General features: G+C 40.9%; 1 protein-coding gene across 1 annotated transcript in view; it reads right to left on the reverse strand.

Annotated features, from left to right (window-relative positions):
• Positions 1-18,247, reverse strand: part of CAMK1D (calcium/calmodulin dependent protein kinase ID) — a 475,179-nt gene that overhangs the window by 51,840 nt on the left and 405,092 nt on the right. Inside the window, exon 6 of the mRNA XM_036759709.1 lies at positions 8,204-8,279. Within this exon, the coding sequence (XP_036615604.1) occupies positions 8,204-8,279 (76 nt within the window). The remainder of the gene's footprint in view (positions 1-8,203; positions 8,280-18,247) is intronic.

The following is an 18,247-nucleotide window of genomic DNA, read 5'->3' on the forward strand; positions in this document are numbered from 1 at the left end:
GGACCACAATAGCCAATCAGAAAGCAGCACCACCAGGATGCCCAAGCAGGATGTGGACCCTAAAACAACAGAAGGGACTTTCCCTAAGTAAGCACCTATGCAGTAATAGCAAAAGCTGTCCTTTAGGTGAATTTATGATGAGGAGGGACTTATTATAATATCATTATAATACATATATGCCCCCATGGGCTTTTCTGTATGCATTAAAGGTAATTGTATACACAGTTCCACTGAGGCTGGGACCTCTCCCCTATTACCTAATCCCTTGACAAATCCTTTGTGCCTTTTTAATATTCGCAATTTTGGTTGTGCAATCAGCATCATTACACTATAAAACTTGGATTGGAGATGATCTGAGTCTGAATTCTTTCAAGATAACCCCCACAGCATATCATAAAACCGCAACAGCTCTGGGAAAGTTATGTAATCTCTCATTGCTCTAGACAACTCTCTCAGGCACTAAATTGCAAAGAAGGTGCTGACCTGCATTGGCAGAGGGAATTTCCTCACCTGGGAGTTCCCTGTATCAATAATGAAATCACTGTTTTAGTCCCTCTACATTTTGGATAGGTTTGGCTGTCTGCAGGAAACCTTCCCAGAAGTAAGCCATTGTACAATACAATTTAGAGGTACCTTCCTGACGAGATTAAGGTGTCATTCTCATTCTCTCTCTCCCTTCCCCCCCTCTCCTTCTCTCCCCGCCTCCCCCCTCTCTCCTCCCTTAGATTTCATTGTAAGGACACTTTGTCTATCAATGTAGGCTGATGCTGCTCTGAAATCTGTAACCTTGGAGAGTTTCCTGTGGCCCTGAGAGATTCAGTTACTAGCCCAGGGTCACACAGACTATATCAGGTGGGATTTGAACCTGGGTTTTCCTAGCTCTGAGGCTACCTTTTGGTATGATGGTATGAACTATTGTCACAGTCTATAAGAACTTAGAAATATAGAGCTTTGGTGACCCTAGAGATCATTTAGTCTGAGGGCACAGCTTCCTGTGACTGCTAAACTAATATGTCTCTTAAATCTGTAAGAAAATGCAAACGATGCTTGCTTTAGAGTTGGAGGTCCCAGCTCAGCTAATTACTACCTGTGTAACCTTGAGCAAACAATAAACCTCTCTGGGCCTCAGTTTCTTTATCTGTAAAGTGAACATCTAGGATGAGTTGGCCACTGAGGGCCCTTCTAGCTCCAGCCCTAGGAGCTTAAGAATTGATTGGATTTAGAATGCGGAAAGTGCAGTTTTTTGGTCAGCCTGTAGGTGGCGTGCAGGACCAGGTTATAGAGAACAAAGGACTCAAAAGCTGGAATCTCCAGCTTGGGGAGGTAGCTTTGGATGAGAAGTTGGAGACACATCTCTCTTGGCCACCAAAGAATTTGTATCTCTCTCTTCATTTTATTTGAGGGCCAGGCAAATGCTTTCCCACTTCTTTCATCTCTATCTCCACTTTTTCCCCTTTCTCCAAACAACAACATATAATCACCATCCTCGTTTCCCCACTGGTTTCCTCAGTGGTGGTAAAGTTCTCAGATTCTCAGCAGTCACTAGAGGTTCGAGATACTCTCTGTTGTTCCTTTTTCTCTGGAAGGCAGAGATTCTTAACCTGGAACTCATGAGATCTATGTGTGAATATCAGAGGATCTATGAATTTGGATGGGGTAGCTAGGTAGCACAGTGACTTTCATCTTCCTGAGTTCAAATCCAGTCTCAGACACTTCCTAGCTATGGGGCCGTGGATGAGCCACTTAACCCTGTTTGCCTCAGTTTCCTCATTTGTAAAGTGACCTGGAAAAGGCATACCATCCCAATTTCAATATTTTTGCCAAGAAAGCCCCAAATAGGGTCACAAAGAGTCATACATGACTGAAACAACTCAACAATATGAACTTGGATGGGGAAAATTGCAACTTTATTTTCATCCTGACTAAAATTTAGCATTTTCTTCCATCATGAATTTTTATAAGAGCCTCGCTATGAGGCAGTTTGCCTCTTTGCTTTCGTTCCCAGGCTTGCCAAGGTCTCTCTCTCTTTTCTCTTCTCCCCTTCTTTGTGTGACAGTTTTAGAACTCAAGAGCTGTTAGATCATATGGTTTAATAGCAGTTCAGCTTAGGCGATACCACTGTATGGAATCTAATTTCATCTCTCTTTTTTTGTGTCTCAGTATTTAGGAAGTGAGTTGAAAAAGATGGGGAAAGGAACTGGACCTGGGACCTCATTAGTAGAGGGATCTCTTGGATGAGGGGAACTGCCTCTACCAGTATAGATCTCTGCAGCTTATAGTCTTCCAGACTTGCCTAGAGCACTGAAGGGAATGGGATTTGTTCAGGGTCACACAGCCTGTCATTTAGTCAGTCAGCAAGCATTTGTTGGTTGTTGTTCAGTCATTTCAGTCCTTTCTGACTCTTTGTGACTCCATTTGGGGTTTTCTTGACAAAGATACTGGAGCAGTTTGCCATTTCCTTCTCCAGCTCATTTTACAGTTAGGGAAATTGAGGCAAACAGGGTTAAATGACTTGCCCAGGGTAACACATCTAGTAATTGTGTAAGTCCAGATTTGAACTCAGGAAGATGAGCCTGTCTGACTCTAGGTTTGGCACTCTATCCACTTTACTATCCAGCTGCCATTTATTAAATGCTAATTACATGCCAGGCACTGTGCTAAGCACTAGGGATACAGAAAAAGACAAAAACATAGACCCTGATCTCAAGGAACTCACATTTTAATGGAGGGTACAACATGCAAATAACCATGGACATGTAAGATATAGGAAGTATAAATGTTATATGGGACATATGGTTTATGCCAGTATATATTGGAAGCAGGATCTGAACTCAGATCTTGTTGGCTCTGAGTCCAGATGTCTGTCTGCTGCTCCACAATTTATAGCTGGTATCTTGGATGGATTAGTGCTTTATATCTGAGCTTGAAATTTCCCTAAAGTTTCATGTATATGCTGGTTCTAATGTCATTTATAAAGAGCTTTTATTATATAGGGAAATTAACCTGCTTTATTTGGAGGGTTAGTCCATCTGATGTCCCTCTACTGGCTAGAAGCAAAAGGTCTCCAGGGCATCTGGCTGGGAAGGAGAATTACGGAACCTCTCAACCTAGAAACCCAGCAGTGTTGAATTATAAATGGCAAGGGGAAATGGAAGAGTGGAAGTCTGCATGGTGTTGGCAAGGGTAACACTACCCCAGCATTGTACAGGGAAGAGGGTATTTTTTTGAGCTGCCATGGATATCTGGTCTGAGTATCTCTTTGGTGGAGAAGGGTCATTTACTAGGCTTGAGATCTCTTGGATGAAGAAAACTGCCTCTACTGGCATAGATCTCTGCAGCTTAGTCTCTGAGATTCTAAGTCTCAGTGCCTAGAGCACTAAAGCGTAGTAGGATTTGTTCAGGGTCTTATGACCATTTCATTACCTTTGCCCCGACTGAATATTTACTAAGAAACCTTAATACAATAATTCCATTTCTCAAGTGGGTTTCCTCCATGGGAAGTGAGTATACACAACAGGCTGACAAAAAAAATTTGATTGTGTTTCTCATTGGAGATTAGCAAATTGGTGCTTGGGTTTATAAATCCATTTTGATGATGAATTAACTTGTTAGGGTTTAGTCTTCTCTTGGAAAAATGGTAAAATCAAGTTCTGAACCTCTGAAGTTGAGGTTCAGACCCTACACTCTTGATGACAGGTAGAATGCCCTGAGGCATGAAGCAGCCTTCCAGATGTAACTCATAGTCTAGGGATAAAAGAAAGTCAGTGCTCTGGGCATCATCTCTTTTGATAGAATGGAAGCTCCTTGAAGACAGGGACTTTTTCATCTTGGTCTTTGTATCTCTACTGCTTACCACAGCACCTGGCATACTCATGGCAATCACCTAATAAATTCTTATCAATTGATTCTGGCTGCATATTCATTATTCTCATCAGTCTGGTAGGATTAATACTAATAACAGTGTGTTAGACACCATCATTTTACTTAAATTTTGTAACTACTCTTCTTTTTTCTTCTCCAACAGCATTTAGTTGTAATTATTCTTCTTAGAAGACATATAACCTATGAATAGCCAGCTGTCAACTGTTTAGTGTAAAGGCATGAAGCCTTAACGTGCTTTATTCTAAGTCCTGGGAAAAATGGACAGAACGTGCAAATCAAACATTAGGATTTCCATTTAAAGAGCAATTTCAGCTGAATACTAGGCAAATATGGAAATCATTGGCTAAGAGGGTCATAGAAAATAATAAATTTAGAGCTTCCAGGTCATTTAGTCCAACCCCCACCCCTTGTGTGATTTATTCCAAATATTACTCGGTACAGAAGATTCATGGAGTATGGGTAACCAGTAATGAGTGAGGTCGCTACAAAAAAAAAAATCAAAATACTTTGTAGTTTCTTCTAGACAAGGAAATGAGAGACAGAGGCTGAATAATATAATCAAAAGAGGAGGCCAAAACCCTCAAACAAATGGGTTCAAGTTCCACCTCACCCGCTGACTACCTATGAGACCTTAGGCATATTAATTAGCCTTTGTGGACCTCAGCTTCCTCACCTATAAAACCAGGGCACTGGACCATATTATTCTAAGATTCCCACCAATAATAACTTTCAGTGAATCCATGTTAACAATGCCTGGAACAAATGTTCAAAGATGAAACTCCAGTCTCTCTAGACTGATTTCCTAGTTTCTGTTACAATGCCTCTAACCCATCTGCTTCAGAAGATACTTTGGGAATGGGAATCTTTCTAAGGTCTTCCTTAGTCAAGGCCAAAGAAAACAATGTGAATCTCCTTGTGCCCTGGGGTATGTCATCATCATCAAATAATTTCTTTGTGGTCCTGAGAAGACAGGCAGACTGCAAGGAGGGGAGAGGGACGTGAGGTTTTGATCAGATAACAGGTGCTTATTCCCATTTTGATTTGGGAGATTTGTCTGGCACTCTAGTCTCCCATAGGCCTAGGCCAGGCATCAGCACATCGAACCCTTCTACAGGTGAAGTATTCACTGTAAATCTATTAGATCTGTTTTCAAGGCAAGACTCCAAAGCTGCTGTAAAAGACTGTGAAAATATGATGTGGGTATGAGGGAGGAAGGATCCATAAAATGTACTAAAAGACTAATGTTCCTGAGAAAAAATGGATGGTAGTGGGGGGTGGGGGTGGGGAGAATCTGCATTTCTAAATGATGGCTAATATGGCAATTAGTGTAGGGACCAAAAATAGAGCTATATCATACTGTTACATAAGTTATTCATGCTGACAAAATAAGCAATGTTTACATAGAGGTAAAGGCACCAAAAGGAGCCAATTGGATACTGGATGTATTGCAGTCACTTTTTGCTACAGTCTTGTAGCTATATGACAGACAGGCTTATCATTGTAGCTGTATGACAGACAGGCTTATCAAATGAAAATAATGCCGTTGCTTCCTGAAGAAAGTTGTCTGAATTCTTTTCCATTCCAGCTGACATTAATAATGTGGGAATCTTTGCTAACCCTTGTGGGAAGGCAGGGTCCCCTGGGTAACCAAACCTGCTCTTGGTCACAGCCCACATCAAGAACTAGAGTATAAATCTGTAGTTGATGGTTCTCTATTAAAAAGAGGCAGAATAGATCAGTGGGTGGGAGTAAAAGACTAGGAACTTGACATCTTTGACATTGAACGCTAATTAATTTTTAATGTTACTTTTTGACTAAGTGAGTGATTTGATCTAAGGCTATTTAGTAACACCAGTCCAATTTTAGGACTTAGAGATCTGTATTCTGCTATGTCATGCTCACCCTCATCTGTGCCTTATGACATGCTCCAGACCTGGAATGCCTACCTCCATTGTTGACAGTTATCCAAGTATAGGGGGCTTTTTAGCAACAGAGATGACATCTGTATTTATACTCCTTGTACTGGACCAGCCTACAGAGACTTAGACCAGCCATCTCCATCATGCTTCTCCTCTCCCAGCTCTACTTTCCTTCCTTCCTTCCCTCCCTTCCTCCCTCTGTCTCTGTCTCTGTCTGTCTCTGTCTGTCTGTCTGTCTGTCTGTCTGTCTCTCTCTCTCTCTCTCTCTGTGTCTTTCTGTCTCTGTCTCTCTCTCCCTCCCTCCACCCCACCCCCCCCTTCTCTTTCTCCCCATCCCTTTCTCCAGTTCTATGTACCTGCTACACATCTCACACACATCTCATTCCCCATTGGGAATCAAGCTCCTCTTTAAGTCTAGCTCGCTTGGGCTCACTCAAACGGACTCTCAAACTATTGCACTGTCTTTTAAGGGTCATTCAGGTGCGTGGTCATTCATCGCTTGTCCAGTGGCATTGTTCCCTTTCTATTCCACTCAAGGGATTTGACATCTCTACCCTTTAAGGACCAGTGCAAATCTCAATTCCTAACCTGGACAACTTCAGCCCCTAGTGATTCTTTCCCCTCCAAATTACTATAACTCTTATTATGTATGACTCATTTGGCTCTTAACATATATATGTATATATACATACATACACATATACATACACACACATATATACACACACGTGCAAGTATAGATATAGATCTGGGTGTATATGCATTTAAGTCCACACTTTATATGGATTTCTCCTTAGCCCCATTCCATCCTTCTGAGCATCATACTTGTGTCTATATCCCATTCTCCCTGCTCCTGAGAAACCACATCATTTCCATTCCTTTTATCACCAGTTAATTGAATAGAATGGGTCTTAACACATTATCTCAGTAGGTCATATTGACTGAAGCATCTCACATTGGAATAGACATGTTTGGATGGAGCTCCATGCAATGCCCTTCTGAAGTGGCACAAAATTAATAAGATTCTCAGTTATATAAGATAAACTACTAACTGCCAAGGAAAAACAATGAATCTTTCAGAAAATGAGGGAAAAAAGTAAATGTCAAAGGAGTAAGTCTGAACAATATCTGGGGGGAACAGCTAATGAGCAGTCAGACCTTTCTCTGACTGAGTCCCCACATATTCCAGAGAAATGTTTTGCAGCCTGCTATTTCTGCCAGGGACTAGTCCCTAATTTAGGAGGAAAGTTCATTTTTAAGCAATTGTGTAAAATATTTGGCCCAAGATGCACTTTTATTTTAGTCCCATCTCAGAATGGTGTTCCATCCAAAACAAGATTTTGAAAATAAAACTGGAAAAGATGGGAATTGTAACATTAACTTTTTAGATGGATTTTTTAGAAAGGATCCTCTAGAAGCAATTTACCAATCCTTTTTATAACAACAGTATTTATGTGGTTACATTTATCTGGTACTTTATGGTTCCTAGGTATTTTACATTGGTGACACGGGAAATGTAATAATTGTACTATATTGTATAGTTATTTTATGATGAAAATGCTTCATGTATCTTTAAGGCCTATGTAAATGTATTATTGAGGCAGCTAAGTGGCACAGTGGATAGAGCACTGGGTCTGGAGTCAGGAAGACCTGAGTTCAAATCCAGCTTCAGATGCTTAGCTAGCTGTGTGACCCTGGGCAAGTCACTTAACCCTGTTTCCCTCAGTTTTCTCATCTGGAAAAGGAGTTGGGAAGGACATGGCAAACCACTCCTGTATCTCTGCCAAGAAAACCTCAAATGGGGTCATGAAGCATTGGACATGACTGAAAAAACAACTGAACCAGAAAAAATGTGTTATTACTATTATTATTATTATTATTATGACATGCACATATTCACTTTATTTCATGGGGTTATAGTAAGAATAATATTGGTTCAAGAATACACCTCCTCCCCCTCCAAAAGTCAACTTTTTTGGGAAAAAAGTCAGTCTCATTGACATAGAGTTGAAAGGGGCTTTAGAGGTCATTGAGGAAAGTGAGGCATGGAGTTATACAGTTGGTAAGTGTCTGAGATGGGATTCAAACTGGAATTTTCCCAGTGCCAAATCTAGCTTTATACATTCCAAGGGTGGGGAACCTATGGCCTCGAGGTCACAAGTGGCCCCGGCATTATATCATACTACTTCTCATATAACACACTGCCTATAATGAAAAATAACATTGATCATAGGTCACGTTCAGGTTCTATACCAACTAGATTTCAGGGGCAAATATGGGCATACAGAACAATACATGATAGAAGCCATCAGTAGACTCAGTTTCCTTTTTTTTAGTAAAAATCTTCCTAACTTTTCCATAATATCTTTTCCTGGTCACTGGGATAGTATGTAAATACTTACAATATGTAGGCAATCACACCGATGGACCAGCAGTCAACTGCTTTGCTATAAGGTTTCTGCGCAAGAACTTCCGGAGCTGTTGAATGAGGAAAGAGAAAGAAAAAGTAACCCACTGAGCAGTCAAAATTAGAAGAGCGAGGCAAGGTTTTTCAGTTTTCTGTTGTCGGATCAGAAAGCTCTGTTGGTTAGAACACGGGCTGGCAGGCATGGTTGGAGCTATTTGTTACTTGTCCTTACTGGAAGGGGGAATAAAAGAGTGAGGCCCTTTGGTGGCAGAGTCCAATTAATAAAATCAGTCAATCAATCGACAAGGATTTCCTGAGCTGGGCACCTGCTGTGTGCTCAGAGCAGGACTCACGATGAGACTGAGAATGTTTGCTATTTCACGATTAGAACGTCAGTTTGATCCATGGGGAGTCAGCATCCCTCCTGCCTCAGTCCTTTCCTCAGGTCTCAGACAGGTTATCTGGCCCACTGGGTTTCCATTTTTTTTTCTCTTTCAAGGAGGGGAAATGCAATCAATCTGATCCTGCTCCATTGTCTTTAAGCCACCAATCTTAACTCCTCATGAAGCGCCATTCATTGAGGGGATCCGAGGGTTTCGCATTTGTTTTCATTATCACATGCTCCGCCCTTCAGCTGATTGCTATAATACAGGGTCTCAAAGTGCATTAAAGCAAGTCTAGATCACAGGTCAGGTTCCCCTCTCCATGCCTCTTCCTCACCTAGGCCCCAATCTCCCTTGCTGTGGAATTTCTGACCACTGACAACCAACAAGTTCTTAGCCATTGTGGGTAGGACAATAGCATAGATGCTAGTGGGATACAAAGTCGAGACAAAAGACAGGGTCCCTGCCCTCAAGTAATATACAGTGTAGTAGTGAGATGCCATCAATGTAGACAGCTAAAACATAATACTACGCAGTAAGCGCACTGAAGAATTATAAAATAAAGTACTTTGGGAGGTCTGGAAGGAAAGGTCAGGACTTGCTTCATTTTGTATCCACAGAACCTCCCATTATAGCCTTGCACAGAATAGGCATGTAATAACTGATTATTGAATTATATTGAAATAAAGGTCCTTCTGGATCAGGGGAATCAGGGAAGACTTCTTGAAGGATGTAGCATTTGAATTGGGCTTCAAAGAATATTTAATTCATTTGCTGAAAGGAGGCCAGGTGGGCATTCCAGGAAAAGGGTACAGTGTGGACAAAAGCAGAGGGTTATAGGAGAGAGGACAGAGAAACCCTGATGCATGGAGATCTAGTTCTCTTTTAATATGAAAACTCCAATAAAATGCAAAAACCTTTCCTATATTTCTTCAGGAATGATTGTTTCTCAGACCCCCAAAGGAGAGGGGAAAAGTCTTGTTCCTTTGCAGAAGCCACAAGAAAAGCTTGCTCTACAGGGCATCTCAATGTGGAATTAAAGAAAAAAGGTTTTTTTTCTGATAATGAAAAAAGAAAGAAATGGAAAGTACAAATAATAATGAAAATTTCACTTCAGGAAATCAGTTTATAGGAGCATAGATTTAGAACTGACAGGTACCTTGGAATTCACCTCCTGATCCAATTCTCCCATCGTTCCTTTCCCCCTGACATTTTATGGGTGAGTAAGCTAAAGTAGAAAGGGTCAACTTTTTAAACAAGAAGCAAAATTTGCCATCATTTATGTTCTACCTTCTTTCTCTGCTCTATGTCTCCTTAATGGAACAAGTAAATGGAAAAAGAACCAGAACCATTGCCTGCAAAGGAAAAATCACCTCCTGAATTGCTGGGAATTGGCTGTACTGGATCAGAGGTAGCCACTAGGTGGTACAGTGGATAGAGGTGGGAAACCTGGAAGACCTGAATTCAAACACAGCCTAAGACATTTACATTTACCAGCTGTGTGACCCTGAGCAAGTGACTTGACTTCTCTCTGCTTCAGTTGTTTCATTTGTAAATGAGGATTATAACAACACCTACCTCCCCGGTTGTTGAGAGGATCAAGTGACACCATACTTATAACACACTTAGCACAATGCCTGGCACATAATAGGCAGTATAGACCTGCGTATTCCCTTATTTCCCCTGTACTGGAACTTCCTTTTATTACATCAACTGACATCAAACATAGCTTCTAGCCTGGGGTGAGGAACCTGCGACCTCGAGGCCGCCCTTTAGGTCCTCAAGTGTGGTCCTTTGACTGAATCCAAACTTCACAGAACAAATCCCCTTAGTAAAAGGATTCATTCTGTAAAACTTGGACTCGACCTTTCTCCATATGATAATTGGGAAAAGAGAGTCAGCCTAACATAGTGGATAGGGTGCTGGCCTTGGAGTTAGTAAGGCCTGGGTTCAAATCCTGCCTTGAGTTCTCAGTGCTCCAAGCAGTTCTCAAAGACAGCCCCTTCTCAACATTAATTTACTGACCCCTTTGAGAGTCTGGTGAAACCTAGAATGTTGTTCTTAAATACAGAAAATAAAATCTATAGAATTGCAAGGGAAATGGATTGTATTGAAACGGTTATCAAAAAATATTTAAAAAAACAACAATCCAAGTTCATGGACTCCAGGTTAAGAGGTAATACTCTAAAGATTAGATTTTGCAGAGCAGACGCCAATCTGTACTGGGAGAGGGAATTTCCTCACTGAGAGTTCCCTAAACCAATGAAATCACGGGTCTATCCCCGCACCCCTACCCCGCCTCAAACTGGAGGAGTGAAGAGACATTAGATCTGAGATACCATAAGTTTCTCTCTGACTTTGCATTGATATCATCCTGCATCCTCATGCTCCAATCCAATAGGCCATATAAACATGCAGACAGATGGTGCTGGAAGTGGGGACTGCATTTACATGAGAATCGGCTTGATTCTCTAGTGGGCCACACATCCCTGATCCCATCTTTGGGGCAGATTAGAAAATTCAAATGCCTGTGGAGCAAGCTCATCAAGCTGAAGCTGGATCAGACTTTACCTCCCTGAGGAGATGACTTCTGGAAGCCAGAAAAACAATGACTGAGATGAGCAAATAAACCGGTAAGTGAGAAAATCCCAATTCCATGTTAAAAAAAAAAGAACTCGTGGGTTGTTTGACAAAACAAAGCAGAGTACGGCTGGAATGCTTGGTGAGCACTTCACCACAGGCCCCGGGTGCTTCAGCTGAAGCTTTTGAGAAGGAACTCCCATCATGTGGAAGGGAAGGCATGTGGGAAGAGGGAAGGCATGTGGGAAGAGAAGAAAGCAGCTGTCAAACGGGCATGCATACTGACTTGTGATTCAGAGGAGGCCTGGGCTCTCGTCAGTGCCATGGTGGGGAGAGGCTAGGCTTCTCCTCAACACAAAGTTTGCTTTGTTTTTCCCAGGAAAAACCAGTAAGCAATCACCCCTTCATCACCAAACATTTTGAAAAAGTTGTCTACAACAGATGCCTTTACTTCCTCATCACTTACTTCGCTGACTTCCTTGCAATCTTTCCACTGCCTCAACTCCACTGAAATGTCCCTCTCGCAGGTCGTCAATGATCTTATTATTTCTAAACTTAACAGCCTTAAGTCTTCATCCTTTTGGAATTTTCTGTAGCATTTGACACCACTGATCATCCCTTCCTTTTGGATACTTTCTCCTCCCTTGGTTTCCATGATACAGTTCTCCTCTTGCCCACCTAATTGCTCCTTCTACATCTCTTCATCTTCTTCCCTATCTCTCAAGATGGGGTATACCACAAGTCCCTGTCCTCTATTCTTTCTTCTTCTCTCTATATCCCTTCCCTTCATAATCTCATTTCCTCCTATGGCTTCAATGATAATTTCTAGAAAGATGGGATCTCAAATCTCTATCTGCTGTTCTCACATCTCTTCTCAGCTCTAGATCTATAATTCCAACAACCTACAGGCCATCACCACCCAGATTTCTATAAGTCATTTTCAAAACCAAGATCATTATTTTCTCTTTAAACCTGCTCTTCCTTCTAATTTCACTACTTCTGTCACTCATCCATTTTTCCATATTGAAACTGTCATTCCTTAACCCTTCCTTTTCCCTCATCTTTCATATCCAATTGGTTACCAAGACCTATTGATTTTACTTGTGAAACATTTCTCAAAACTATTCCCCCCTTTTCTCCAGTCCCACTGTGATCACCCTAATAAAGGCATTCATTGCTATCCTCCGGCATCGCCATCCTTCTGGACTTAAAAAAAAGCCTCAAAAAGCCTCCCATTCCCACTCCACCCTCCATGAGCTACCAGCAGGGGTGGTGAACCTGTGGCCTCAAGGCCACATGTGGTCTTGGATGTGGTCTTTTGACTGAGTCCAAGTTTTACAGAACAAATCCTTTTATTAAGGGAATTTGTTCTGTGAAGTTTGGATTCAGTCAAAGGGCTGCACTTGAGGACCTAGAGGGCCACGTGTGGCCTTGTGGCCACAGGTTCCCCACTCCTGTACCAGACTAACTTTTTCTTATGTAAAGCTCTATCACTCCTCTACTAAAATAAATAAATATAAAGAGTTCCCTATTGCCTATTGAGAAAAGTTCTAGAATTCTACCCCCACCTAATATTTTCTTCCCTTATTTCATATTCACCTCTGACATGCTCTATACCCAGCAAATATCTCGTGTGCACATTTGCTTCTGTGCTTTTTTGCACAAATATGACCAGTCATTCTTGGTCCTGGCCACTTCTAGACAAGTTAACTATCTTAATTTTATAACTCACGTGCCACTCTTTGTCAATGGCTCATAGATGTCAGAGTAAAACCTAGGCCACTTATAATTTTTGAGGATCCTAGCCATAATAAAAACAGATACATGAAAATAAAATAAGATAGAAAAAGAGACATAATTTGAATCTTTGAGCATGTTTTACAGACTCTTTTGTTTTAATACATTAATGGATTGATGAAAAATCTAATTTGGGAGGCAAAGCTGGGTATATAGCAGGATTATTCAAATGTTCCAGTGTCATGGTTGAATGTTAATAAACCTACTAAATTAGGGTCCTTTTTTTGAGCTTGAGATCTAGGTCAAATGGCCCTCTTATCTCTTCTGATATGCTCTGCTCTTCATGGTGGCCATTTTAAATGTGTTTTTTCACGTCTCCTTCCCCTCCATACCCCCCCACCCCCACATCCCCACCAGTTTCCTTGTTAGGTAGGTGGCATAACAGACAGAGCACTGGGTCTAGAGTCAGGAAGACCTCAGGGCCACCCCCGGCCTCAGACACTTACTAGCTGTGTAACTGCGGGCAAGGCTGCCTCATTTTCCTAAACTGTAAAGTGAGGATCCTAACAGCACCTCCTTCCCAGGGTTGCTGTGAGGATCAAAGGAGATATTTCTAAAGTGGCTGGCAGAATGCCTGGCATATAGTAAGTGCATAATAAATGCTTGTTTCCTTCATTCCTTATCCTTTTAGATAGATCATCTTGTACTTTCATTAATAAGATGTAGGATTCTTGCTAGCATTTTTTGGGCGACTTTAACAACTCTTTTCTCCATCTATCCTCTACATCTTCACTAGACCATCAGAGGAAGAAAGGGTGCTCCTATTTGGAGGTAAACTTTTAACCTGCTTAGTTTCTCTCATCCTTGCCTGGCTACCAAGGGTTACTTGTCCCCTTCTTGGTCAAAATCTTCATTTGCTCATTAGAAATGTTCTCATTAACAGAGATGTCACCACCAATGACTATCCTGGCCAGTCCAAACTGGAACATTTAGTTAGTAACATAACCCATGGAATGAGAAGCTCTAGGCACAGACCAGGGTCAAATTGCAAATTACTTCACAAATGTCTGACTCTCTGTCTCCCCAGCTAGACTGCAAACTCATTGAGGACAATGACTGTGTCTTATTTTGTTTACCCCTAGTGCCTAAAACAAGGTTGAATATACAGATAACGTTAGATAAATGCTTGTGAAACAGATGGACAAAGTCATCTCTGTTCTTAGAACATGGAATCAGGAGGTAGCTAGCCTGGATTTGGAGCTGTAAGGCTTGGATTCAAATCCTGGTTCTGCCACTTATTACCTATGTGACCTTAGGAGACCCTTCCATCTTTCAATCTACGATCCTGTGATCTTAATGCAGTTAACCAAATGAGGTCACGAAGAGTTGGACAATACTGAAATGACTGAAAAATACAGATGCAGTTAGTCCAAATAATATCAGCAGGGAAATGAGACTTGCCCAAGGCTATCCAGCTGAATAAGCCAGACCTTGGAATACAGTTCTTCTCACTCCAAGATCACTATTCTTTCCCACTACCCCATGATGCTCTCTCATAGTCCCTGAATGGCATTTGATTGTCACAAAGATTAATTTTGTTTTAATTATTAGAATAAAAGTCTCCAAACTAGGTAAACCATGCTAGCATCAGTAATGAAAGGGAAAGACTTCTGCTTTTTTACAGACTTTATTTCAATTCTATCTGAAACATTGGCATTCTAGACCATTGAATATGCTAATTACATTTACTATTGTCACACTCATTTACCTCTGATCTATCCAATGGAAAATTCCACTTCATGGGAAAATTCTTCCAACAAAGTTAGTTTTGTACTAATTTGATACAAATATGACTAGTTAAGGAAAAACTTCAGGGATTTTTCAAAAAAATTCAGAATCATTTCATTTTATTTTTGAAACCATTAGGCAAGCTATTTTCTTTACTGAGGAAAGGGTAAGAAAATGGCTTAATGAACCATAGCTAAAAGCCTGGAAGTCAGCTGTCTTGTTGCACAGGGGAAAATATTCATCTCCACGCATCCTCTTTGGTATAGTAGCTTTCCACTCATATAAAGAATAGAAAGAAAGCTTACTACGTATTTGTCTACATCTCTGTCTTTATCCATATATGTCTCTTTCTGTCTTTGTCTCATCTCTCTCTTTGTCTCTCTCTCTCTGTCTTTTTCATGCTGGCCAAACCCTTCCCTATGAGGAAGAGGGAAAACTGAAGGAATTTGATTCTGTTACGTAATTCAAAGCTATTTGTTCACTTGTGTTGACTATTCTCAGGACTAAAGAATTTCTGGATTGGAAGGGGCTTCAAGTCTTATCTAGTATAGACGAACAAACATAGACTCTGTGACATATCCAGTTTTGTGGCAGCTTTTGTTTAAAGATCTCTAGGAAGGAGAAATCCACCACCTTCTCTGCCAACCTATGATACTTGAGGATGGCTCTGAATTAGGAAGTTGTTCTTAGATCAAACCTAAATCTGTCCCTTTGCAATTTCCACTCATTGCTCCTGGTTGTGCAGGACCCTTTTCCATATGAAAGTCCTTTAGGACAGGAATATGAAATTCTTCCTGTTTCCAGGTTAAACATTCTCACTTCCATCAATTGTTTAATCATCTTGAAGCCCTGCACCATTTTGGCTGCCCTTCTTCTGGGTGCTCTCCAGGTTATCAACATCCCTCTTAAAATATAGCACCCAGAGCTCAATATAAAACTTGAAATATGGTCAGAACAAAACAGAGGTTAGCATTTCTCTGGTTCAAGATGTAGGTTTTTCCTTAGTGAAGCCTCAGATCAATCAAAGTGGCTTCCGTGACACACTGTTGAAGTCCATTCAAACACCTACTCAGATCCTTATCAAACAAAATAGTGTCTAGTCAGTTTTTCCTTTCTTGAAATCTTAACCTTTTTTGGGTGTCATAGAACCCTTTGGCAGTGTGCTGAAACTTATAGACCCCTCTTAGATGGACATATTTTTTAATCTATAATTTATTTTCAGTTATCAACATTCACTTCCACAAGGTTTTGAATTCCAAATTTTCTCCCCTTCTCTCCCCTCCCCCCCCCCAGGACAGAGTGCACCCTGACCACCCCTTTCCCCTATCACACCCTTCTCTCATCCCCCTCCCCTCTATTTTCCTGTAGGGCAAGATAGATTTCTATACCCCATTGCCTGTACACTAGATGGATATTTTAATGCACGAATAACAATATATAGGTTTCCAAATGATAATTATATTGAAATGCAGATATAAAAATATTTTAAAGGGCATGGACACTAGATCAAGAGTCCTTCTAAGTAAAGGAACACTCCTTGGATCCTTTGCTCTTCAATGATGTAGGACTGGTATCACATGTAATCCATTTCCACCATGATTTTAAGGAAGACATATCTGCTTTATCTTTAGGGTTGCTGTTAAGGAGTATGTCATAAACTTATAAGTCATTTTGATGTATTTACATATTTGCTTTGAGCTAGGACTACTTCCCCTTTCCTATACTTACTGATTACCATTAATCTCTCCTGAGAAAAATCACCTCCTTAGTGGGGATCAGCTGCCCAAGCATCCTATTGGTAATCACCACAAAGACCCTTGAGACACCTAGGAAACTGACTCTAAACAGATTGGGGCTGTTTCAGTGTCATTAACAGCTCCCCACATAATTAAAATATAAAGATAAGAAGAAAAGGCCAGAACAGACAAAAACATGAAAGGGAATGGCAGAAGAGATGTTTTAGATTTTTAAAAACTAACCCATCCTGAAAGCCCTGAAAGAACTGTAGATACCCAAGGAAGCCTAGACAGTGTCTATGAAGCTAAGGGATAAAACAGGCAGAGCACAGTCAATGTGAGTAAGATGAAATAAACACCTACTTGGGGCGCAGAGACCTGAGCTATTGCCAAAATCTGAGAATGAAAAAAATAAGTAAATAGGGACTATGAGTTTAAAGAAGAGAAAGACAGATGGGCAAGGAGAATCAATTTAGACTTGAATGTGTGGAGGTGGGTGTGAAATGATTAAGTGAAATAGGAACTCACGCTCCTTACAGATCTGGTTTTAAGAGGGAGGAAAGGGAGGCTGTCCTGTGTGGGGTAGAGATTGTACTTGGGCAGATATCTTTCCTAGAATTCAAGCCAGAAGAGAATTCATTATGGTATTTGGTTCATATTCCTTTTTCAAGGCTGGATTGAGTTCAAGTTAAGTTGGAGTACTCTTAGCTCTTCTTTTTCATCCCCCTTTCTTCCTGCTGCCCAGTCCCCCACACCTAATCAGGTACCAGGCCTTGTCATTTCCACTTCCAGACGACATCTCTTCCACCCATCCTCTTCTCTCCCCTCACACTCACAGCACCCTGGTTCAGGCTTCACCACCTTTTGCCAGTTCTATTCCTGTAGCTTCCTAATGGGTGTCCCTGCTTCGTGCCTGATTTCTCTCTGATCCATTCTCCAAACATTGACCTAGGTAACTGTTTTAAGGCACAGCTCTCATCACATTACTCCACTGCTCAGAAAAATCTCCAGGGGCCCCCCTGTTGTGTCCAGGATAAAATACAACCTCCTGAGCTGCACATTTATGGCTCTCCACAATCTGATTCCACCCTTTCAGACTTATTTCACGTTATGGGCCTTTGTGTATTTTACATTCTAGCCAATCTGAACTATTAGGCATTCTTTGAGCTCAGCGTTGCATCTTCTTCCTCACTTGTTCACTAGTTGTCTTCCATATATATGGAGTATGCCATGCCACCCCAAGGCAGAACCTATTTGGGTTCATCATCTATTCAAATCCACTGTTCATGGGCCCCCATTTCCCTGTGAAGCTCTCAAAATACTGCTTAGATTTAACAAGGGTTGGGAACCTGCAGCCTCAAGGCCACATGTGGCCCACTAAGTCCTCAAGTGTAGCCCTTTGACTGAATCCAAACTTCACAGAACAAATCCTTGTATTAATTATTAATTAAATTAAAATATTCATTAAATCCTTTTATTTATCCCCTTAATAAAAGGATTTGTTCTGTGAAGTTTGGATTCAATCAAAGGGTTGCACTTAAGGACCTAGAGGGCCACATGTGGTCTCAAGGCTACAGGTTCCCCATTCCTGGAAAATTTAATTATGAATAAAAAGAAAAAACAATTTAATTATGTAATAATAATAATAAGTCAAAAGAATATTTACTTCAAAAAGAGTGCAAATTGAACAACAAAGGATTAATTTGGGCAGAAAACATTTTCATCACCCTATTTCCCACATTACTTTCTTTTGATGCCATTAGTATTCTTTTCTCTTTCCTTTTTATTTTTCTCTTGTACTTTCTCTTCTTTCTC

Source organism: Trichosurus vulpecula, chromosome 5, assembly GCF_011100635.1.
Source record: "Trichosurus vulpecula isolate mTriVul1 chromosome 5, mTriVul1.pri, whole genome shotgun sequence".
Classification (NCBI taxonomy): domain Eukaryota; kingdom Metazoa; phylum Chordata; class Mammalia; order Diprotodontia; family Phalangeridae; genus Trichosurus; species Trichosurus vulpecula.